Source organism: Eublepharis macularius, chromosome 11 (genome assembly GCF_028583425.1).
Source record: "Eublepharis macularius isolate TG4126 chromosome 11, MPM_Emac_v1.0, whole genome shotgun sequence".
Classification (NCBI taxonomy): domain Eukaryota; kingdom Metazoa; phylum Chordata; class Lepidosauria; order Squamata; family Eublepharidae; genus Eublepharis; species Eublepharis macularius.
In genome coordinates this window covers 84862432-84887412 of record NC_072800.1, presented here as the reverse complement: position 1 = coordinate 84887412, position 24981 = coordinate 84862432, and the positions used below count along the sequence as shown (strand labels likewise).

At 40.9% G+C, this 24981-nt stretch overlaps 2 protein-coding genes across 2 annotated transcripts in view; both read right to left on the bottom strand.

The window, feature by feature from the left end:
- Positions 1-22718, bottom strand: part of RHEB (Ras homolog, mTORC1 binding) — a 40640-nt gene extending 17922 nt beyond the window's left edge. The window contains exons 1-2 of the mRNA XM_054991397.1: positions 22382-22718; positions 5707-5778 (exon numbers count right to left, since the gene is read on the bottom strand). Coding sequence (XP_054847372.1) covers positions 5707-5778; positions 22382-22433 — 124 coding nt within the window. The 5' untranslated portion in view covers positions 22434-22718. The remainder of the gene's footprint in view (positions 1-5706; positions 5779-22381) is intronic.
- On the bottom strand, positions 10140-10736 carry LOC129337581 (60S ribosomal protein L18a-like). Its single transcript, XM_054991398.1, has one exon. It carries the CDS (start codon positions 10641-10643, stop codon positions 10200-10202), a length of 444 nt encoding a protein of 147 aa, XP_054847373.1. The 5' UTR covers positions 10644-10736; the 3' UTR covers positions 10140-10199.
- Positions 22719-24981: the final 2263 nt, after the last annotated feature.

Sequence of the window (24981 nt, the reverse complement as noted above, 5' to 3'; positions counted from 1 at the left end):
AAGTGTAGGCCACAGTTAATACTGGACCACAGCACAACACGTAGAGCCTATCTTTCTGCATTTTCAATCTCCAGTCTCAGTCTCTGGAATCTCTAATTAAAAGACCCAAGTCGAAGGGCTGGCAAAGACCAGAGTTGCTGTCAGAGCTGACCCAACAGTCTGGACTAGTATAAGGCAGGTCCATGAATTCAGCTGAATAAGATTTCTCTTACACTGTCTTACCTTCTTAAACAGATGCCAATTGAAGCTTTTAAATCAAAACTGTTTCATATATGTAACTCCTGTTAAATACACACAAGAAAAAACAGGGGCTTTAAAGGGTCAATGTACACCAAAATGATGATGGTTCCCAGATCAGCAGTTTTGTTTAGAATTGTGATTTATGTGGTTCTCATCCAAGTGTCAATGCCAAATTGCTGACACTCAAGTGTCCACTCTCTTGATACTTTTGACTTTGAATGGAATTGAAGTGCTAACTGACCAGCTCTACCGTTGCACTTGGCAGGTGGCTGGGTTGGTAATACCAAGGCATTTTCTTACTGCAGCACCATTTTCAGATGTTCTACAATGCCATCCATGTCCCCATTTTTCACCAGGGTGGAACTGCAAAGATGAAACTGAACCAGGAAGTATTTAATTGGTGTGCACATGTGGAAAACATGGGGGGGGGGTTTGCTTTGCTGTTTGCAAGTACAGAATATTTTTTTAAAATTGAAGTTCTGTTGGCATAGTAAAATAAAACCTCCAAAGATCACTTAGGGAAAGGGGGAAGAGAGAAGAATTTGGTGAAACTGCTTGAAAATGACTAGAATTTTGTCCTTTTCACACTTTAGGGAGAAACTCCAAGCTTTTTATAATCCTTTGCAAAACTTTATGTATTTATAAAATGCAAGGAGAGATCTCTCCCATATTAATCTGATACTAAAGGGAAACAGAGGCAGGATCCCTTAAATGGCAAATCTAATAGGATTAAAGAAGCACTCGCTGCTTTTGTTTTTTCTACAGAAATTATGACTGAAAATCTGTAATGAGAATATAGCACAAGATGAAGTGCTGTGGGATACTAGTGTTATATTTTTGCTTCTAAAGGATGGCAGAAAAGCAATGCAACAGCAACAGTATAAAAAAACTCTACAGTGGAAAGGATCTCGGTTTGTTGCATTAGACCACAGATCAGATATTCCCATAGTGTGTATTTCACTGTATTTATTTCTATCTACTAGAACACTTCCCCAAATTCAAACCATACCACTGTACCTATAAATATAGGCACCTATAAATGTTACTTGTGCTAATACTTGGGAGTAAAAAGTAGCAATTTACAGTAAATGCAAAATGAAAATTGAACATGAAGGACAAAAGCAGAAAAATTATTGGAAAAAGATCTCCTGCTATAAAATCAACTTTAAGTCAATAGGACCTGCAATGTAACTTTTTTATACACAAGCGTTATTTGAGGGACTTTTTAAAAAACGTAAGTCTAGAGCATTTGGTCTATGCACTGCCTGAATAGCTCTCAATTACATATGTCAGTATGGAAAAAAGTTGCAGTGCATTCTATATTAGTCATTCTTTTTAATTATGAAATTTGTGAATTTACAAGCTTATCAAAATTACATATATTAGTCATCTTGGCACAAGCGGCATTCAGAGTGAACCACTAATGAAAGAATGTTAATGAACCATGTGCATAAAAGCTGTTTAGCTGGGATAGATGGAAAGGCAAACTGAAGGAAGAAGCAACAAAAAATGCTTTTAGCAGTCAGTGATGCAAAAACTCAAAGCTGTAAAGAGACAGGTTAGAGACTGGTATAATGACAGTGTGGTTATTTCCCTGACTGGTGTGAAGGTTGCCAATATTATGCCCTGTGTACACGGGCTGCTAGGTAGCATGCAGGAGGAGCTAGCAGTTGTGATATACGCTGGCACTAAAGACATCAGGAAACGTTGGCAGAAGGCCCTGGAAGTTAAATTTAGGCTTCTAGGTTGGATATTTTAAGTCCAGGACCTCTAGGGTCCCAGCATTCTCAGAAATGCTACCTGTTCCACATGCAAGGCTGGCTGGACAAGATGAGCTGATAAATATTTAATGCATGGACGAGACAGCAATATCAAGAGGATGGGCCCAGATTTGTTAGGAACTGGATGACATTTTGGAACAAGCTCAGCCTGTACAGAAGGGATGGGCTTGTATGGCAGTTTTTATGCTGATCCATGAGTGAAAGCCAAAAGGAATGGGAAAGCCTCTGGTTTTAGTGGGGAAAAGCACAGAAATTATAGAGGGTTGTTTAGTAAAAATATCCCTTCACAGAGACAAAGCAAAAGAGTTAAAAGAAAAACTATACATGGTGAGGGTGTCTAAAAAGCAAAAGGGTGTTTACATATCAGTGACAGTAGCTTCTGAGCCGAGATGGAGCATTTACTTCTGAAGGAAAGCATAAATGTGGTGGTAGTATCTGAAACCTAGTAGAATGAGAAGTAGTAGGATACATATATACTCTACAGGAAGGATGTGTAGGTAGTAGTGTTATTTTCTTCCTGAAAGAGGGCGTACAATCTAACAAATTAAAACGCAGGGGAAGAGCGGACTCCTCTACAGAATTGGCGCAGGTGGAAATGTCAGGACTGAAATGTTACTTTGGAATGCACTACTGCTTCCCTGACTGAAGCTCTGAGGTTAATCAGAGACAGTTAAAAGGAGACATCAGTGTGATAAAGGGGAAACTCAACTACCCTTATACCAACTGCAGTGATAACCGTTTTCCAGAAAAATCAGAACTGGAAAATTTTCCTAAAAGTTATTCAATGCCTTAAACAGAGCATAATCTGATTTAGCATTTTGATTATATGCTGTTGTAGATTTATTCCCCCCTCCCCTGGTTTATAATAAAAAACCAGACATGTGCTTAGTCAATATCTAGGGTTAATCTCACAGGTTGTGAAACTATGGGGAACAGATTTCACGCAGAAAAACATAAAATTGCAAGGATACCCAACTCCTGAGATGGCATTACAAAGTGTGGCGCCTTATGTTACCACAGCACATGTAGCATTAATCTTTGCGATCTGAGAAGTTTAGAGGGAAGTTGAAGGTGGAAAACAAATGCTGTAGTAAACAAAAGGAAATATATTGTTTGGAAAGAAGCTCTCAGTCATAATACGTAAGATTATCAACATGGCTATATATTAAGTTAAACTTTATAAATTTGAGAAACAGATTCTTGGCAACAATTAATATACTATAAGTTATTTAATGCATTATTAATTGTTGGAAAAATTATTTAGATATAAACAAATATATATTTGAAAATTAACTACATGTCTACCATAAACACAAGATGATCTACAGCTGTAGATTGTCTTGAATAAAAGTTTTCATACTATTGAAAAAGGGGAAAATGATCACGAGAAATAGGATGACATTAATGATTGCATTAATGATATTTATAGTGTATGCCACAGATGAAGGCTGTTTGCCAAAACAACTGGTATTTTGTTTCGTATGTGGAGCTTTGTATTTTGTTTCTGCATTATATTATATCATTTGTGTAGGGCCTTGTGCATACAATTTGATAGTTTATCATCTGTGTATTATACTGCACATTGCCTTTTGTTCTCAACTTTTTGATTCATCTTTAAAAGTTCATTTTACACATTGAGTAAAACATTGTTTCATTTCAGTCATTCCAAAAGAAAGAAGTTATGAAAAACCTTGCCTTAGAATCTCTCATTCTAAAAGAGAAAATACCGTACGAGTTTTTCCCTCCAAATGTTTTGCAAAATTTCAGATTTTTTTTTCATCCAAAAAACAAGCTTGAAAAAAGCCTGAACACCCCCCCCCCCCCCAATTTCCTTCCACCCTCCAGGTCCTCACTTTACTGGAAAAACATTCATCTTTGAAACTGACGAACCTGTCTTATATTGCAATAACAAATGGATGCTGTTGCCATTAGTTCTATGAAACAGCAAATATTTAGAAATGGAAGATTTTCCACTTCACATTTGATTGATTGTGCAAATGTCTTCTCAAACTGCAACAACGAGAAGAAATTTCTAGACATGACAAAGCGACTGTACTCTAGCCATGGAGTCAACAAGAAGAGAGATTATTTAAAAACACAATGATAGAAGGTCAGCTGGAACAGGCATCATCATCAGCTAGGAAGATTAGATACAGTGATGTAAAGAGGTTGGCACGGATACCAAGGGTTGCACAAGTAGTTATAAAAGGCAAGGCAGTTTTATGTGAGAGAGGAAGTCTAACATAAATGAGGAAAAGTTGAGGGAGTATGAACTCTAGCAAAAGAAACACAAGATAGCTGTTAGGCAAATTTAAAAAAATGAATTTGAAGAATTACTAGAAGCATTAACACAAACAAGAACGTCTTCAGAATTAAAGTTAAAGCTTCCTTGAGACAAAAGGAAAAGAGTAGTGCAAATATTTTAATGACTAAATAATAAATCCTCCTATAAAAAGCATCTAAAAGCATGAACAAAGCATGGCTGAGGAATTTGGTTTTTTGTTTTCAGCACTGTTCTCCTCTCCCCAACCTTGAGAATGATAAGTTTATGAATGAATGGCTTTACGCCCAAAACAGAAGTTAGAACAACCAGAACGCAGTTTGAACAAGTATTCTTTGGGGAAACCTCATTGTACACACAGGCATGCCTTCCATCACACCTTCAGAGGACAAAGAGGATGGTTTAATAAATAATAAGGTTATTTAATAAGGTTCATGTATTCGGGCCCACGTATGGGGTAGCCACAGCCTAAAACCCCTAAATTGCTTTGACTGGGGTTTTCTGAAAATGCTTTGATAAGTATCTCAGAAATTGTATTTTATCCTTTAAATTTAAAGGATAGGACAAGGAATGACATGTATGTTTTTATTTCTAATTTTATTAACATACGCTATCATTTTTGCATCACAGTATTTTTATTTAATTATTTCAAGAAGTAATAGACCGATTTAAATAAAAATCTTGAAAGATAACACTGAGTGTCTTTTGACTAAGACATTAGGCTTTCACTTGACAGATGGAATGAATAAACCTGTCTGCAGTCAGAGCAGTGATTACCTGTCTGATCTATTAGAGAGAATACTAATCTCAATAAAACCTTGTGGTTTAGTGGTTACTGCACTGCTTTGGAACAGTTGAAGAAATGTAATTTCTATGTGCCTGTTTTAAAGTAATGCCTCCCCACAACAAGGATAAAACTCCGTAACACTTGGAAATCTTGGAAATAAATTCTCTATGGACCAGAAATGCCTACAAAACAGTTCATAAAGTATCATTACAGGGATGTTGACTCTACAGTTGTATTTTTAAATGCAGTCTGATAATCACCCAAAATGTCAAAAGCTAGAAATCAGTGATATCATGGAACACAAATAGAACTTCTTCTGGAATCTCCCCAATTCATAGCTCTTGCAGCTGTATACATGCCTGAATCGCCAGCTGTGTTTTAACTAAGCACCAGCAGAGAGGAGTAGCCGCAGAGCACTAGAGGGTGTATTTCAGGAAGCTCCAGCTTCCTTGGGCATAAAACTTGAAACTAAAAATAACCAACAGTTTGGAAACATGTAAATATAAGCTCTGAGCTCTTTGGAGTAAGAGCAGAATCCATATTAAACAAACAAATGAAACATTAGCTAAGAAAGTGCTCTTCCAGAATACTGTGGGAAACCGTTTACCGTTACTTACTGTTCTCTATAGTAGGGTCATATGAATCAACAAACTGTCCTTCCACAAACTGAATGGTCAGTGATGATTTCCCTGTGAAGAAAGCAAGCTTCACGTTAATACTGCAGCACATTTTGATTAGGCAATTTTATGTATTTATTTTTTTACTATGAGACATTGAGGAAGAACACCAAATATTCTGCATTTTAGAAATACAGGTTACGATCCAAAGACTTCTATTTCAGGCAAGCTTAAGGGCTTGGGAATGCCCAAAGAAACCTTTGACATTCTTTGAACAACAGACACACTCATGCAATGGCCATGAACTTGCTTTTGAAATCCCCCTTCATTTCAAAAGCAGTCTCTCACATGAAAGGAGGGCACTGCTGTTCAATGAACACAAGCTCAAAGCTGTCTTGGAAGAACGGAACTAGTAGTGAAAGTTATTTGGTTCCAAGTCATGAACCAAGGGTTCCAAGCTGCGCGACTTACTTATATGAAAGCATGCCACTTATACTGACAACAGCCCCTTCTATACCGGTGACATAACTCCTCATTTTCCCTGACGTCAAGTTGAAGGGCATTGAGTCAGCTTGTATGTGGCCATCCACACCTCTCTAAAACTCTGTATTAAAATCTTTATTTTTTGATACGCAGATATTTAGCCCCATATACAACATTCCCACCTGTGCCAAAGCAAAAAGAAAAGGGAACTTCCCCCTTCAAACCAGCGATTCAGTGATCTTGCACTGGACTTAAAAAAAAATTAAAAGAGGAGAGCAGGGAAGAATGGAAAGGAGGGGAGGGGAGTAGCTGGCTAGACAAGAGTAGCCAATCACAATGCAGTGGGCTGGGGTTTCGGTTTCGTTTTCTCAGCCATGCCGGACGCTCCTCTCGGCTGGTCCGGGAGGAAACGACCGGGCACCCTGACCGGGCGGCTGATCTGCAAGGATTAGCCCCCAGGACTCCCAGGGAGGGAGCCAGGGTCCGGGACGCGGCGGGAAGAACTCCCCGAAATCAATGCGGGGAGGGAATTGCCCGTTTGTCCCTATGGAGGCCGGCAGATGTGCGCGGCGCCTCGAGTGCCGCCGGGCAACGAGAAACGGCAAGTAAAAGAAACAGGCGGAAGCCTGTAAACAAGCGAATCCCTTCTGTTCTACAAGCGTTTGTGAAGGAGAGGTTGATCTGAAGAAGACTCGCTCTTCCCCTTCGTGGAGTTCCAGAATTTTGTTGGCGCCCCCCCCCCCCAAAATGGCAGCAAAGAAGCAAAGTCCCGCTCTCGGTAAGTCAATCTCGGCCACCTTGCAGAAAGGGGAGTCGCTCGAAGAATTGGTGCGCAGGGCGGTGGTGGAAGCTATAAAACCCTTTGTTGACAAGCTGAACGAAACTGATCAAAGGGTGGGCTTAATTGAAAGCGAGGTGAAAACCATTAAGGCAGCAGCGGGGGGGGGGGGCAGAAAAGTCTGCTCTGGAAAGTGCGTCACTTGTGAAGGCTACAAAAAAGGAGTTGAAGTTGGTGGAGAACCAACTGATCGGGCTACAAGTGGAACGAACGCAGACAATTTTGCGTCTCCAAAACGTGAAAGAGGAGGAAAATGAGGATCTGTGGGATTTGGTCTCGGAACTACTGGCGACACCCGCGAGGACGACTAAAGAAGAGGTTAAAAGCGCCATTTTGGAGGTCCGTCGGGCTTCTTCAAAATATGCAACAAAGCGACAGTTGCCTCGTGAGATCATTATTGACTTTTCAACTAAAAAGATTCGGGACACCATCCTATATAACTCATACAATGCGGATTTGGACTTTATGGGTTTGAAAGTCAAGATTTTGAAGGACGTTCCATTTCTAGTCCGGAAACGGCGTTTTAAATATAAAAAGTTTGCAGCTCTTCTGAGGGACCATGGAATAAAGTACAAATGGTTATTCCCGGAAGGAATATGGTTCAGATATAAAGATCAGGCCTATAAGATATTATCAGAAGATCAACTAAAGGATTTTGAGAATAAAAACCCAGAATTCTGCTGCACCAAGAACGAAGAAAAGGAGGAGCCGGAGGGGGGGGGGGAAGAGGAGAGCATTGCAACAGCAGTTGCACAGAGAGAATTGCGTCCGGGACCCAGAAGGGGGAGGAAAGTTTAATCAGAATTTGAAATGTTTATTCTCTGTATGATTAACCACTCCATCATTATTCTATGGAGCTATTTTTGTATTATGACAGTATGAAGGGAAACATTGAAGTGTAGTGTTTAGTGTTTGTAGTTCATTCCCCCCCCTTTTTCTTTTTCCACTCCCCTTTGTCCCTTCCCTCTTCCCTTTCCTTGTGATAGTCTGGTGTAGTGTTTTGTAGTTATGAAAAATAAAAAATTTATAAAAAAAAAAAAAAAACAATGCAGTGGGCTGGCAGGAGAGGGAGGAATACCAAAAACGGAATAAAGAGTATACACGGGAAACAGCCTACAGCAAAGCGGATTTTTAAAGAAAGTTGTGGTATACGTGCTCCCAGGAAAGCCAGGGGAAAGCTACATAGTGGCTGGAGTTACTACTCATGGCGGCAAATCTGGTGCAGTATGGGAACTGAACCGGCAAAACTGATCTGTGCAGACTTGGCTAATCATTCTGACTCATGAAAACAAGTGGAACTCCAGGATGATAGCATCTCTGGAAAACATTTGTCTCACTGCAGGCAGAGGCCATGGTGCTAAATTCACTTCTGTTCCAATAAAAAGATCAATATGCATTCCAGTTTAGAATGGGCCCCATACCCACCCAATAATCATCCACACTAAAATAACAGGCAATAAAGATGTTTAGATGGAAAAAGACTATAATATAGCAAAAACTTATTGAACTGTGATCGGAGATCAGCCATTTATGGAAGAAGAACTGAAAGACAAGTCAGTCAATCTAAAACAGAAAATATACCTGTATGGCAACCAGTCTCTGTAAGAGGCGTGCCACTACACCAACATGGCACTTTTTGCCATGAGAATTATTGTAAGAAAACCTCAATTTTTAAATGTAACCTTCTGAAAACAAGTATCCAACTCCTTTAACCGTACTGTACAGATGGGATCTGTGGGGGGGGGGAACACGGGGGCCAAGGAGAAGTCCAAAGATGTTCTGCTACAAGAACTCAAACATCTGCCTTCTACTTTCCAAGGATTCATGCTCACTTAAGGAATTTGTCATAGCAGTGTAATATTTCAACCAACTCTCAAACCCACAGACAAAATATCCAAAGTTAAAAGTACCCAACTATAGTCAGAACTTAAAACAAGGGTTTTGTATCAAAACTCACATTTTCATGCTGTGACATACTTCCAGAACATGACAGATAGAAGTCTTAAGTGTCAAGTTCATTTATTTGCTTAGTTTAGTACCTATAGGTAGGTATCACAAAGTACTGATATTGGCAGTGTATGAAAAACAATAGCTATAGAAGAGTTCAGTCATCCACTCCCAAGTTCTACAAATGGATGGATTTAATTTCAGCAAATGTTTGCTGTGCAATTGTCAGTGAAGTCACAAAACTACGTTATTTGTGTTTGAGTTTTATGGCATTTTAATGCTTACAATAGTGACTTCAACTTCAACAGTCACATTCAAAGACCTATTCTGACAGTTAAATAAAAAAGCAGAAAGTGGTTTAAAGAACTAGGTGGGCTGTGAAACCTTCCAAGAGTTAGTTTTATTTTGCAGATATGGAAACCCTAATCTCTGTTCAAGTCAAAAGTATTTACATACAATCACATGAGCACATGGCTTTACCCAATCTAACAAGCAATCCCATTTCTTTACACAGTATACTACAGCAATTGTCCAGCTTGTTGTGTTCCAACTATGCGCTGACCATCAGCCAACAAATCTCAGTCTTGAAATAGGGAGCTGGCAATAGCACGATGGACAATATCTCATTCGTTTTCACTTAGAAATAGCTCGTGTCTTTCTTAGCTAATCAGGATTTTTGTTTTTAACAGCGGAACCTTTCTTTGCACTGCAGCAATTAATTCCCTCTTTATTGAGTACTAGCAGCTGGAGCCAGCCTCCTATGTGACAGCATTCAACAATTCTACAGCAAAGGCCACAAGATATGCTGGGCATTTGGGGCCCGGAGATGTGATGTATTTTAAAAATATTCCGAGGCAATGAACAGACAGAGCAATCTTTCACTAGATGAGCAAGAGATGTGGGCTGATCTTCCATCTTGCATGGTATACCTTGTTTTACTATGATCTCAATCACGACTTTATACTTGGGATGTCTTAAGGCACAGTCTACCCACATAACACAATCTTAAGTATGCACACTGCTTAAAGAACGCAAATATGTTGCTGGATCAGATCATGGTCTACTCGCACAGTACCCCTTACAAGAACGTGAACCATCAATAGTTACTAGATGGTTACAAATGGATCACTCCACTTTCAGACCATCCTGGTACCAGATGTTAGTATTTTTTTTTAAGTGTTCAAGAACTTTATTGATATCCAGAGCACATGAACTAAGACAGTATTTAGAAGAATGTGTCTGGTCTCTTGGTGGTGAAACATGGCTTATGCTGGCAACGCAGAACTCTGTGTGGCAAAGGAAACTTAATTTTGGAATCATGGAATTGCTTGACAGCTGGTCTGCGGCACTTGCTAGCAGCAATCTCTTCAACCTTCATAATCTGAATTGAATGAGCACGGGCCCTATGGCGGGCACCCATATCACGATAGCACTGTGTAACAGCTCCAGCAGTTGTCAGATCCCTATAGTCCCTGTACATCTTGTGAGTTCCACTGCGAGAATCGTAGCGCAGCCAGATGCCAAAGATTTTAACTTTCAGGGGAGACTTCTCATAAACCTGTCCACAGTACACAATTTCCCCAGAAGATTTCTTTATTTTCCTCAACTGAGAAAAAAAGTACCAGAAACGGGACTTTGCAACAACATGATTAGGAGCAAAGATGCGCATTCGATAGAGGGTTGGTGTTGGACTCTTTGGAGTGGGAAGGCACCTCCCAACCACTTTGTATTCCAGTGCCCGACGCCTTCAGGGTGCTGCCTCTCTCGCAGCCACCCAGAAAAGCCAGATGTTGGTATTTTTACGCATTTCCAAGTATTTCCAATATTAAAACATTAATTTCATTTTTAAATATCAAATGTACCACCACTATACCCCACATATTAGCCAACAGTATATTAAGCTGTGCACCCCTTGGGGTACGAAAGCATAGAGGACAAGAAGCCTGATGCGTTTATGAACGACAAGCTTTTTTCACACTCATACAATGTTAATTTATTTAAAAGTTTACCACCACACTTCAGGCAACAGCATCTCCAAACAAAATCTGAAGAAAGTTTACAGACTAAAACAATTCAACAAACAGTTTAAACAGCTAAGTAAAAAATTGTAAGCCTGTCAGCTTAATCAGCATACAACACACGATCAATAAAACAAGCTTACAGACATATACAGGGGCAAAAAAACCCCAGATTCAAACATTCAACAAAAATGTGAGTAAAAATAAAGGACTGCACTGTGTGGTACTGAAAACTAAGACAACTAAGTACCAGGCAAAGAGCTGAAGCAAGAGAGTCCATAACTAAGGGGCCATCACAAAGGCAGCCGTATCTCAGGGCAGGTACCCACCCCATCTTTGGCAGTGGGTGCACCCAAAGCAGGACCTCCATTCTATACTGCTAACACAATAAAAGGAGAATTGCCAGATAAGTGTAGACAGAAGGTAGATAATCATATCTTCCATTGAAAGAAGCAAAGGAATGCTGACTTCTTTGCCCAAGAAGAATACTCGTCCCCACCCACACCTGCTTCAGTGACAGAGGCAGGCTGTGAGGAGGGCAATCTCCCCCATCCTTGAAACACTGGAAAGGGGAGATCTTTTCTCTTGCCTGCTGCTTCCCCTCTGCAGCTCTTCCCAACCACTTTCCCCTCACCTGTGATTCTGGACACATTTCAAATACAACTGCTACTCCAAGACGTTCTTAGAAGGACAGAAAATATTGTACATGGGTTATGGAAATCATCTGTGCATAAATACTTTTGTTCGCCGGATGCCATAACATTGTCGTAACTTGAGCTGATCCTGCTTGCGGGGAGGGCAGGCTAGGAATTGAATGAAATAAATAATAAAAATAACACAACGATTGAAATCACAAAAACATTTTTTTCCCAAACATTTTATTTGGATTAAATCCAATTTTCATCCACCAAGCTTTAACCCAAATCTGAAGCACACACACACACACACACCCCTATTGAAGTTTGGGGTTGCCTCAGGTGTGCAGAGTTGCTCTTTCAGTGGCAAATAAAGTTAAGAGACCAGATTACTGTACAAGTTATACTAGTGAGAGTGTTATGCCCTCCAGAAAAGCGAAAAGAGAAATGGGAACCATAACGTATTTTATTTTTATTTAATTTATTTATTTATATGATCAACAATACAAGCTGATGATCTTTTCAGTACTATGCAAGCAAGATTAGCACAAAAAAGGAATACCATTACAGAAGATGCCACTTACGTAACACGCGCTTCTAGGCTCTCTGCCAATAAAGTGTGGGCAGACAAGCAGTGTGTTCAGTTAATACTTCAGAACTGGCCAAATGGCATTGCAATACATTCAAAAATCACAGCCAGATAAGATAAAATACAACAGCTCCCCCACCCCAACAACCTTCTATTTTGAGGGGGGAGAAAGGAAGTTGAATCCTTTATGTCTGCCTATACCAAGACGGTTGGCATGCTCTGTCTTCACATTATCCTACCGTCTGTGAATCACAACTGGGACAGCCGTCAAACTTCACTTTGGCAACACACAGCTAACAACTCATGCTTTAGAATGTTTAGGAAAATCGGAGAGAATCCACAGGTGACCTCAGTTTCAATTCCGTCAATTTCAAAAAGCAGAAGTGGTAGAGGAAAGGGAAGCAAGGGGCCCAAGTTTCATCTTATAATCTACACAGCTACATGAAAACATATCTGTAAAAAACTGATTCTTATTCAGCTGATGATGAACTTAAGAGGCTTTTAAACGCAAGTATCTAGGCAGCGCTTAATAAAAAGTATCAATAGTAAGATACTTAAATCAGTTTTTGCAGTTAGCAAAGCAACATGAAGCAAATTTCATACTTATATAAGAATGCTTCCGGGTTGACCCAATACTGCCTACACTTGGTTTTCTGAAGACTGAGGAAGTTGCAATGGCAACAGGGAGAGGGTGCCTCTTGGGCATTAGCTTTCTTTAGCCTTCTCTCAAGCCTAGTTTCTCATGGCCTCTTTCTCCCCAAACCTCTTCCCTTGCAGCAAGAAGGGAGATAGAGGCACAAGAGGAAGAGAGAAAAGATCAGAATCATTTTGGCACTTTTATCTCTTGCTCTCTCTTGGCTTGTTGATAAAAACTGTGCAGGAGAGATTTCTAAACAGAGGAGGTTGTTTTGCAATCTATTTCAAAAAAAGGAACTGTTATGCTTACAGGTCTATAACCACCTAGGTTCTCAATGGTACTAGACGGCGTCTATTTTGACTCTCCACCATAAATTCCTCAGAAGTGTAAATAGCTTCTGAATTTCTATACAGAGGAGAATTTAAAAAAAAAATCCTCTTAAGTACTTCCAAATGCTTTGTGGGTTTTTTGCCTATTACTTGATTACAAGGCTTGAAAAAACATGCCTTTGTGGTTGCCGTATGAAACTAACCCAGATGCCTTTCCCAGATCTAAAAGGGTGAGTCAAGCACCTGTGATGGAAAGAAAGAACAGGCAGTTTGTTATCCTGCTTCCTGCATGCAAACCACAAAGGTGCTTAATGGCTTAGACACAGATGTGCCCATGTTCAGATGAAATACGCAAAGCAGGCAGCATCTATTTTGTCACCCAAATACGGCCATCTAATCTCACCCGAAGTTATTTTGCAGAAATTACCCAGCAAGAATCACCGCATTTTAGCCTCATCTCTGTACTTCAATAATTTCTTGCAATCTTTATTCATGAAATAAATATTTGACACACTTCCCTTGGTGCTCTAGCTCTAATAGCCACTGCACTGGACGACAAAATTATCCGTAACACCACAGAATTTTATACACTAAGACAGTTTTGCTTCAAGCGAAGCTCTGTCTGTTTCAATCCATTACAAAATTAAAAGGACAGTACATTGGTCTTCTTTTATCAGTTCTACAACACAAGCTCTAATGTTGTTCTACTTTTCCTTAAGACACCTTCCAGGCAACTCCGAAAAGCAGCAATAGTGCAAAAAAAAAAAAAAAGTGTGTGTGTGTGTGTGGAGACTGCTGGAGGAGAAAACGGACATTTGAATAGGATTTTTTCCCCTTTCTAGTCTTCATATACATCAAGTCTTCATATACATCTAGTCTTCATATAAATCAAGACTCTTCTTGATTTTGCTACCACAGACTAACACAGCTAACTCCTCTGCATCTATATACATCTGAGTTACTGAGAAATGTTTCAAAGTGTTTTTTTAAGTTTCAAAGGGAATAAGACCATAGCGTTTGAACTTTTAGGCGGTTCTCACACTCGTGTCCGTTTCATGCAACATACACTGCTGCACTGCTTTTCTAATTGTACTTATATGGGAAATGGGGTCAAAGTTAATGTCTGAGAAATGTTAGGAAGGCTGCGGTATACATAACTGCACTGTTGTAATCCAGTTTTGTTTAATTTGCATTATACTATTTTACTATATATAGCATACTGTTTGGCACACTGTGCTAATTTTGTAATCCCATTACATCTGTTTATTGATTTTATACTGCTCTAAATCCATTGTTTTTACATGTGTATTGTGTAATCTGCCTTTAGGTTCAGTGAACGTAATAAAGTGTGCAGGCATTCCATTAAATGCCTAGGAGTTGTCCTGAATTTCCTGCCATGGGAGAAGAACTTCTATGAACTGCAGAGATTACTGGCAATTCTCATTACCTTTAAGTGCTGTTCACTTTGCCAACCCCCATGTCAGTATCATTGCGACTTTAAATTTTTACACAATTTTGTATTGCAGCCAACCAATTGTCTTTTCTGTTAATTTTTATAGACAGCATTGTAAGTGCCAACTGTAGATGAAGCAAAAGATAGATGGTAAATTCCTAGGCAATGACCTGCACCCAAATTCTGGTAATTGTATACTAAAGATTTTCCAGTCCTGCATGTAAGTAAAGGTATGAGAATGTTCACAGAACAATGACCTCTCAGCTTCTCTCTTTAGCTTAAAGCAATGATTGCTGGTTGAAAAGATTCCTATAATAAACTTCCTGGTTTGAGAACAGAAAAGAATAAATACAACCAGTATCTGTAAATTCTGATAACCACAAAAGAAAAACTTGAGAGCATACAAAGGGAAGATGCGTTAAGTTGGGGAGAACAACATGCAGCCCAAAAGATAAAGCCTGCTGGAATTTTTAAAAAGCAGACAGAAATAAAAAATGGCTTGATGGACCCGAAAGACAGACTGCCAGTCTGCTACAACATATGCGGCACAATGTTATCCTGGTTTCATCGTAAGTCTCAATAATGGGATTTACTTCCAAACCCAGGTTGAGTGTGCACAGGAGTGTAAATCTGACAGACATGTAATCTTGGTTCCCAGACCTCATTCCTTGGTGACATTTCCTTGGCGATATCAAAAACCTAAACAGAGCTAAAACAAATGTTTTCCGAAGAACTACTGGGATCTGGTCATGCCCCATGTTGAGACAGATTTTTTAGGAACAAAATCTCACGTGATACTAAACTGCTTTTGAAAATCTCCTCACTCCACTTGGCATCAGGAAAGGGAAGAGGTGCTGCTGCTTGAGAAACTCAAGCCCAAATCATCAGAAACTCTTCAGGGACAAAAATGCCAGAAGGAGCCCTCGATACAATACCTTAAAACACAAGCAGTCCCCCCTCCCGCCCCGAACTGCTTTTGCTCCCTTCCAACGTAATTCTAGGGTCTTATCCAGAGCTAGGCCACAGTGCAGACCCAGCAAGATGATAAACCAAATACAGAGAAGACTGATGCACGGGTAGGAAGGTCTTGGGAGAAAGTGGGTCCAGGGCATTCATATAAGGCAACGCACCTGCTAGTTTCCTAAGTCAACCACATGTAGTTATGTAGTCACTGGGTATTCTAGTTTATGCTTTCCCCGTCTTAGACTTGTAGCCACAACAGCAGCTTATTCAGCTATAGTGGCCAGGTATGACTTCCAGAAGCACCATCTTGTGAAAGGAGAGAAGTATTTTATCACATCAGGTCTAGTCAGCCACCATCTCTCCGTATCTACTGGATGTAATACTCTGATACAGGGCTGCTCTTGATGACTGGGAAGACATATGCTGAAGCAAAATTCAGCAGCCTTTCAAGATTACAGCTTTAGTATCTGTACTGCCGCCCTATTTTCAAGGTAAGCCACCTGCAAATTCGATTGCCAAATTTACTGCCTCTAAGCCATCTGACAAGCAAGTTGACCAATATCATAAACAGCCCCTCCCAGGATATCTTACCCGCACTGTGCTTTTTAGAAAGTAGAAGAAAATCAGCAGGACTCTTTTCTGAATAGGAGACTTCTGCCATTTCACGTGTTATCCATATGCCAGCACAAATTAAAGACTTCCCATGTATTCATTCCAACCCACTAGCACATCCCAGAGGAAGGAAGTAGTGGTAGTCAAAGAATTAACTAGTATGTTTTTGATTTTATCTTCTGCACATCATGTTCAGAGAGGATAAAAATGCAGAGGAAATATAGATAAGTGCTCCCATGTTATGACCCCTCCCTTCCCAAGTTATGTGAATACCCAAAACTGCCAAGACTTAATATGAGTTGGCATTCTATGGCCAAGATTAAGTGGTCATAAGGAAGGGCTAATATTAATCTCTATATTTACATATTAATTGAGCCATTACGTTTTGTGCTTTCCCCATCTCTTAAGATGATCTCTTACCAAACCCACAAGAAGGGAAGAGATAAATTGAATTGAATTAATAAGTCATTCCTCTAATTCCCTGTAGGAGCAGAAGTCTCTGACAAAATATTAGTATGCCTACTGCTGGGAGGGGGGTACCAATGCAAATGTATTAAAATTCCACATTATGTACCCAAACCAAGCAAAGAAAAATGGGTTTCAAGGCAGGTTTCCCCCCCCCTCCCACTCATTAGATTCTACTGAACACTGGCTGAGTGTAAGCTTAGATTTACATAAATTGATTATCACCTCCAGAACTGACACTTCTTTCTTTAACAGGATGCCACACAAATGACATTTTAGAGAAGGTGCAATATATTAACAGAGCATTTGCAATATAGCTCGACGAGCTTATTTTACATAAAAAGAACAAGATACACAAGCCCACAGACCTCTGATTCACAAGAAAACTGCAAGTGAACCTTAACAGAGTGAGGGAATATTTTTCACATATACTGAACTGGAAGGTCAGGGCTAAGATGAATTTGACAGTGTCAAGTTTATTGTCAGAGCAATAAATATCTGAGGCTTCTATAGCATAGGGGTCCAATAATTGATTATGTCAAGATCTGAATCTGTAGATTATACAACATGCTTAAAGAAAATCTTTGTACATGCACAAGAGTGAAAAGGACTTTGTGTTTAAGCAACACAATCCATGTAAAAATGTTCAAAGATTAACGAGCAAGCATTGTGAAAACGTGAGCAGAAAAAGCTAACAGCTGCAAAGCCAGCAACTCAGGAGTTAATTCTAGCACAGTGTCCTTAAACAACCTTTGCAAAAGCTTGATATTACAGTCAAGCATGCTGCCTCTAGTGTTTACTGCTACCACTAACAAGTTCACTGCAGTAAGATTTGCCACTAGATGACAGGAAGACATAAAATGAAGCTTTTAATTAAAGCTGGCATTTCAGCTTCTACCATTCACGAGTCGCCATTCTGCTCAAAAGTAAGATCTCAACTACCACAGGAACACAGTGTTAAACCACCCTCCATCACGAGAAGACTTCAAAATAACTGTTTTTAAGCTGTCTGTCAGCAGAAATTCCTATAAGATACAGCAACTTTAGATGCAGGATCTACTCACATATTAAGTGATATTTTTCTTTAAATTTATGTGCTTGCTGCTTCTGGGTACATAATCCAAAATGGATACAGTCAACAAAAGAATACCCACTAAGCCATGTAATTCAATTTCATGATAGTGCAAGCCAGCATTTTTTAAAGAAATACTTTGCATTGATTCTTTGAGAACTGACAAAGGAGACTTCGAGCTAACAGATCTTCTATGATCTTCTGACCTTCTCCCACCTCAAAATTTGACTGCCAGTAAAGTGTCTCAGCATACCATGTCCCTTTAATACACAGAAATATGTTGCACAATTACTATTTTCAGGCTGTCCAAGCACTTGAATCACATACTACACCTATACTTATGTACCAATTTGCTTTCTCTGTCCACAAGGTACTTTATTCCTTCAGCTTTGGAGCTTCTTGCTCTGAAGTTGATCCTCACAGGAGACTACCTTCTGCCCCCTGGCAGTGAAGGCTGAATACTGAGGCTAAATGCCAGCATTCAGTTACACTCCTTTAAAAACTGACTATCTGACCAATTTTTGTATAAAGAGGTTTCAGCGTATTCTTCTGTTTAAGATTCTAATGATCTTTGTGCAGAAGACAGAGGTGAGGGGATGAAGCGGGCTGCAACAGAACTTAGTTCAGACATGTAGCAAATCTTACGGGATACCTATTTTACTTTGACAAGGTGCCTCGATCTTTGAGGCTAAAAGTCATTTTTAATGCCATGATGTAGCAGCAGCATCTTACATCTGCTTCACCCCTAGATTCCCCATGAAAAGTCACCAGGAAAAGGAATTTCTATGGGAACCAGATTTATTACATCAACTCAACAGAATATATTGAATGATATCATACCAGATGAACATTTATGGTTAACAAGTTATCTGAATAGAGAAAAGGTTCTGAATTGAAGACTGCAATATTAAAGCAAAGCTTTTATTATTGTCAATCTTATTATGCTTTCCTGCTGAAGTTCAAGTATGTTTACCTCATGTCATGGCAATCAAACAGCCTGCTCAACTTGGTGTATATGAAAATAGTAGCCAGCTTCACATAAATGCCACATACACTTCCGGTTAACCCAAAAGCACAAGCCTATATAAAAACCAAATGTTACTGTTTATTTAAACATTACATTCTCTGAAGTATTTTGGGTATCACCATGGTCAGACTGAAGAATGAAGGTGCACTGTTAATATTTTAGTCACTAGAACAGAAATGACAAATTAGATGACCAGGATTTATGATTCATATATTCTGACACATGGCTTAAAATCCGTATTACATTAACACAAACACACAGATTAAACACCTAGAAAATACACTATGAAATACTGTCATAATACTGTCAGGACTTTAACACTGGACCACCTTCTTACTCTAGCAGGAAACGGCTTTAGTTTTGCTGAACACTATGATGGCTTACAATACAGTCAAACTTGCTGCTCAGTTTGTTTATACGTTTAACTGGACTTTGAGCTATTGACCAAGTCACCTTGCTCTTTAACAGTACTCTTGTTTACAACAGAATGCCTGAAGAATGCCATCATTTCAGCATTTAAAGGTTTATTGGCCCTTAAGGGCAGAAGAGAGGGAATCTGTGCAAGGTATGGAGAGCTTAGAAAAGGGGTGGGTCTGTTACTTTGTGCTCCTCCACTGATGTGCACACCAGGAGGAAATTCCTGGTTGTCAATAACTATCTGGCAATTACGTTTATGATACTCCAACCATGGACTCTAATGCAAGCAAAAATACAGTGCTACTCCACATGCTCTATCACAGTCACATTTATACAAAATAACCAACAAAGAGAAACAAGAAACGAAACTCAAGTCACGCCCTTTACTATATGTTTACCTTCCTTACTATTTCACCTACTAGTTAAAACTGCCAAAAGTTCAAGAAAAGAGATTAAGAGAAACGTGGAATTCTCTAGGATTGAAAATTGAGCATGGCTTGTTCAGAGGCGGCTGCTAGAAATGGGAAGCTTTTTGAAGACCTCCAGCCCAGGTCCCCACAGACTTCTCATTTTACTATCAATCAGCCCAAGAAAATTCTCGCCCTCACTATCTTGTCTAGACTGAGCTTCAGTTCCTCATTGGGTCTGCTTTCGTCCAGACTACAACAAAATCTCAACCTAAAGGCACTTTCCACTTTGTTACACTGTAGAATGATTGAACAGTCTAATCTAACGCAGGACAATGCGAGATGAAAACCTCAAGAACGCCAGTCTAATCCACCCTAAGCAATTATAAAATGTGCAAAGCTATGTCTGAAGTCAGAGCCTTTAAAAACAGTATTTATACCTTGATCGGTTTCAAAATGACTGATTTGTTTGGGAAAGCTTTGTTTGGATCACTTGTAAGAGAAGTATGCAGGGTGGTAAGAAGATTCACAAGAGGAAGCACAGACTGAGACTTCAGCCTATAACCAACTGTTACAGTAAAGCCCCAGTTAACTAAAATCAGCATCAAGCATCTTCTGAAGATTGGGAATGTGAAGAGATATCCCAGCTTAGCAACAATCCACCTTGTCACTAGCAGGAAGAACATACATACGACAGTATCATGAAAATTACTAAGGGAAACCTTAGTGAAGGGAGAAACACCCTAAACATTACAGGTGAGGTCATCTGTCGGGTTTCCAGTTACCATATCTCTAACAGAACACACAGCAAACACTGACAGATTTTTTTTACACAAGTAAATGAGCAACGCCAATAGTACATACATCACTTCTCACCCTCTTTCAACAGTTTAGAGCAGCTAACTTTGTTTGTAACTGACTAGTAGATCTCTTACTACCATTTCACAAGGAGTGAAGCAGGGGTGAAAGTGAATTGTCAGTAACATGCCACTGAGGTTGCAGAGGTGAACCCAAGTCCAAATTTAACACAGGCAACAGAATGTAGATCTCTCCCTCATGGGGTTGGGTCAGGAAAACTAGGCAGTGATTGAAGAAATACATCACTTCTGTTTCTATCAAGTGCCAAACATACTAACTTTGCCCTTAGAAAACTACAAAAAGGGGATCCTTCAGCCACAAGATCATAAGATACAGCTAGCTAGAAATCACATCATCTTCCCTATTAAGCAATAGGCTGCCTGATTAGCATAGCTTCAAAGATATCCTCATCAGTTCCTGATAAAGGGAAACAACTTAACCCCCTCCCTCCAAAAAGCACAGAGGAGCACATGCACAACTAGATCAGTGCTTTATTCCAATCAATAAACCCAACTAAATTAAACAGAAAACACAATTTGGGGGGGGGAGAACATACAGAGGAAGGTTGGGTTATAAAGCTGAGGAAGCATGTACAATTTCACCTAATATTTCTTAAAGCCTTTTTCACCAGACTGTGTTGCTACTAGGTAAAAATGATGGAGGAACTAACAGACTACAATTTAATTCAATGCAGAACATGTAACTAGAGTGACTGTGAGCAAACTAGAGTGGCAACGAGGAACCGTATGGATTAAAATGGAGCTCAGCCTTGGTCTTCTGAAAGTGACCCACTAGGTCAATAAGAGTGTGGGCGGGGTCACTACCTTGATCTCATGTATATAAGCCAAAGTTGTAGTGGCAATAGCACCAGCTATGTGTATGAAAAATTCAGAGGTTGGTGTCAGGTGGCTAACTGAGTTAGTATGCAGTAGAAGAGCAAGATTTGGGTCCAGTACCACTTAAAAGCCAAATGCTACTTTAAGTGCTACTGGACCCAAATCTTCAGGGGCGCTACCTCAGGTACATGATTAGCAGGAGAGAAAGAAGGGGGACAAATGAGAGCAGACTCGACCTGCCAGGTGCTCAATATCCCTTATTAAACTATTTTCCAAAACGCAGAGAGAAACAAAAGTCTCATTTTAATCAGACCCCTAGTCCCGGAAAGCTTCAGCAGAAAATAAAAACGGGTTTCTCTGAAGGAGCCATATGAGTCTTGGCTCCCTCTTTTTTGCTGCAACATGGAATGCTGTTGACCTGGAGCCAACCGCCCATTCGCTCTAACTCATCAAAGCTTACAAGGGAATGAATTTAGTCAGTGTTTAAGGGTGCCCCTGCACTCCACTCACAAACTGGCTTGAAGTCCAGGGGCTCCTTAGGGACCAATAAAACTTTCAGAGGATAAAAGCGCCCTTCCTTTTATATCGGAAGAAGGGAGCTCTGATTCTGGAACATGCTGAAAATCTCCTTGGTCGCTTAAGGTGCCGCGGGACTCAACCTCACAGTTCTACTGCAAGAGGTCTTGGCTCTCGAAAGCTTCCACACCTAAGGGGGCCCCGGATTCAAATTCTGCTCTTCTACTGCAGACCAACACGGCTACTTACCTTAAACCACCTCTTTGGAAGCCGGATTCGCATCCACGCCAACACAGATCCGGCAGAAGCGGGAAGCGGTCCCAGCCCTCCCCTCCTCCCCAAAAGAGCCTTCCTGGCGCTGGCTGTCCCGAGACGAAGAAGCTGCTGCCTGCCGGCGGCCCCCTGCTCTAAAGCCCGGACTACCCGTTTCCCTCCCTCCCCAGCGGCCCCCAGCAACGCCCGGCTGAGGGCGGGCGGGCGGGCAGAGCCGCGCCGGCTGCTCCTCGGGCCGCACCTGCTTCAGCGCTGCCAGGTTTTTCTCGGCCACCCCCAGGCGGGCTCCTCCGGACTCACCCACGCTCCTGTAGCCCAGGATGGCGATCTTGCGGGACTTGGAGGGCGGCATCTTCTCCCCGCCGGGCCCCGAACCGCATCAAGGGCGCCGGCCGCCGGGGGACGAGGCGAAGAGGGAAGCGGCGGCCTAGCCGGGCCTGGTCCGCTCTTCTGAGGCAGGGCCCGCCTGAGGCAGGGGGAGGCCGGGGCGGCGTCAGGGGGCGGCAGCGCGCAGCATGCGAGGGAAGCGAACCGCGCGGGACTGACGGGCTGAGGGAGGCGGCGGCGTCCTCCCTGCTCACGTGACGCGCGCTCGCCCGCTCGCTCCCTTTTGGCTCCGGCCGCTCATTCACGTACGCCTCGGCGTCATGGCGTCACGGCGCGGGACGGGGAGGGGGGAAATATGTCCGTTGGGCCGGCCGGCGGTCGGGAAATTTCGCTGCGTCATTCCTCCCTCAGGGTGGCCCCGCCTTCGCGCGCGTGCGTGTGTTTGTGTGTGTAGTTTTTTTTTTTCAAATTCGCGTCGCGCTTATTTCAATATCTGAGCCCGATTGGTTGGTTTCCTACACACGCTCGGATATGGATTGGCTCTGTAGGGCCTTGGACTCGTTGTTTAAGACTTCGGTTGACCTTCAGAGCGAGAGGAGGGAGAAAAGGGAGAGGAGGAGGGCGTTTCTTCCTGAGAGGCGGGAGAGCGCAGCTGCGCTGTGAGGAAATGCGAGAGCGTGCCGTGCGGGGGAGGCGTAAGTGGCCGCTCGAGACCCGACTGGCCGTTAGGGGCGCATGCGCGCAACGATTTCGGCGGGCCGGGCGCGCAATCCTGACGCCTTAATTTGAAGTGAGGCAAATTTCTCATGCGCGTTATTTGAAAAGCTCCTAAAACTCTCCGTTAAAATCGGCCCGCTAAATCGAAACAAAAACATCACTCTTGATTTTTAAATTAGAAAATTTAAATTCAGACGTTAAATTCGAAATTTTAATAGCAACGTTAATTCACCTTATTGACTTGTCCGTGACTGCGCTAACTCACACTGTAATCCACTTTGAGGCTCAATAAAACAGGCGGACTATATAACATTCATTAATAAAATCAAAATTGAGTTTTCTAACATACTTAACATTTGATTTTACATTTAAATTTTTAACCATTTTTAGTTCTTTCAGTGTCCTGAGATTAGCCCTGCTGACACACTGTAATCCTCCTTGAGTCTCAGTGAGAAAGGCAGGCTATAAATTATGTAAAGAAAGAACAAAGGTGCACAGCTTCTCTAGAACAGTCTTAAACACACCCTTCTAAGCCATGATTTGAGACACAATCCTAACAGAGCAATACTAAGAGCACTTCCTTGGGAGTAAGCCTAGCTGAATAGGCTTGAGTCAGATTCTGAGTAGACCTACTTATTTAGGATTCCTTTCTTAAATCTGCTCAGTGGTGCTTACTCCCAGGAAGGTGTCTTCAGGAATGCAGCCTTCAAAGCTTGGAAGCTTAGGATTTCTCTATATTTCACTATCTCATCAAGTTCTTCTACTTTCTGCAGCCACCCCACCCCACCCCACCCGGATTTTTGTACATGGAGTAGGTTCCATGAGCCTCAGTAAACTTTTCTGGGTGGAGAGGAGGGATTGCTTCTTCCTTTTCCCAAGCAGATCAGATGATTGGCACTAACTTGATCTCTTCTGCATGCATTAGGAATTCATTAGCAGTGCAATCCTAGGAAGAGTTACTCCAGTCTAAGACCATTTAATGAGTTAAACTGGAGTAACTCTGCTTAGGATTGCACTATATGTCTTGATTTGAAATCTCTTCAGACTCTTCTGTTTCGAAAGCAAAAGTAGTGTGGTGCCTTCTTATTGTGGCCAACCAAAATAGTACCATCTTTGGAAGGGCAACACCATCTTTGAAAATGCATTTGTTCTAGACAGCCATGAAAACTGACTGCCTAACAACATCCAGAGGTCTATGACTCTGTGCGTTATAGTGCAGTTCCCCCTGTTGATGGATTGTGTTTTGATTGGATTTTATTTTTGAACTTGAAATTGTAACATTAAAAAAATAGAAGGTCCCTCACCAATGAAACTTACTTTACAAAGACATGGATCTTTTGCATAATTACAGATGTAAAGCCAGGCCTTACAATTAGGTTCTTGTCAACAGTACATTGTTGTATTCTTTACAAAACATTTGTATATATGTAGACAAAACTGTACTTTTATTTTTCTGTGTGGTCGTGGTAAATGTTTTTGAATTTCCACCCTATTATGAAACTTAATCAGCGCCTTTAGGCCAGTTACTCAGCCTCCCCTTCCTTACATTGCTGTTGTGAAGACCAAATGAGGAAGAACTCTTTATGCAACTTAGCTTGGATGACATGCCAGATAAAAAAGACACTAAATAAACACTCACGCAGAATGGAATGTGCATATTTATATTTCAGCAAGGTTTACAATTTCTGTAAGTAAGCTTGGTCCTCTTGAGGAATCATGGCATGTCTGTGCGATAATTTTAACTGTTTTTATCTTTTGCATTTATTTTAAATGGCTTTAATGATGTGTTGGTTTTTAATGGCTTTTAAGATGATATTTTAATTTGTGTGTTTTAAATTCAGTGGGGTCCTCTGAGG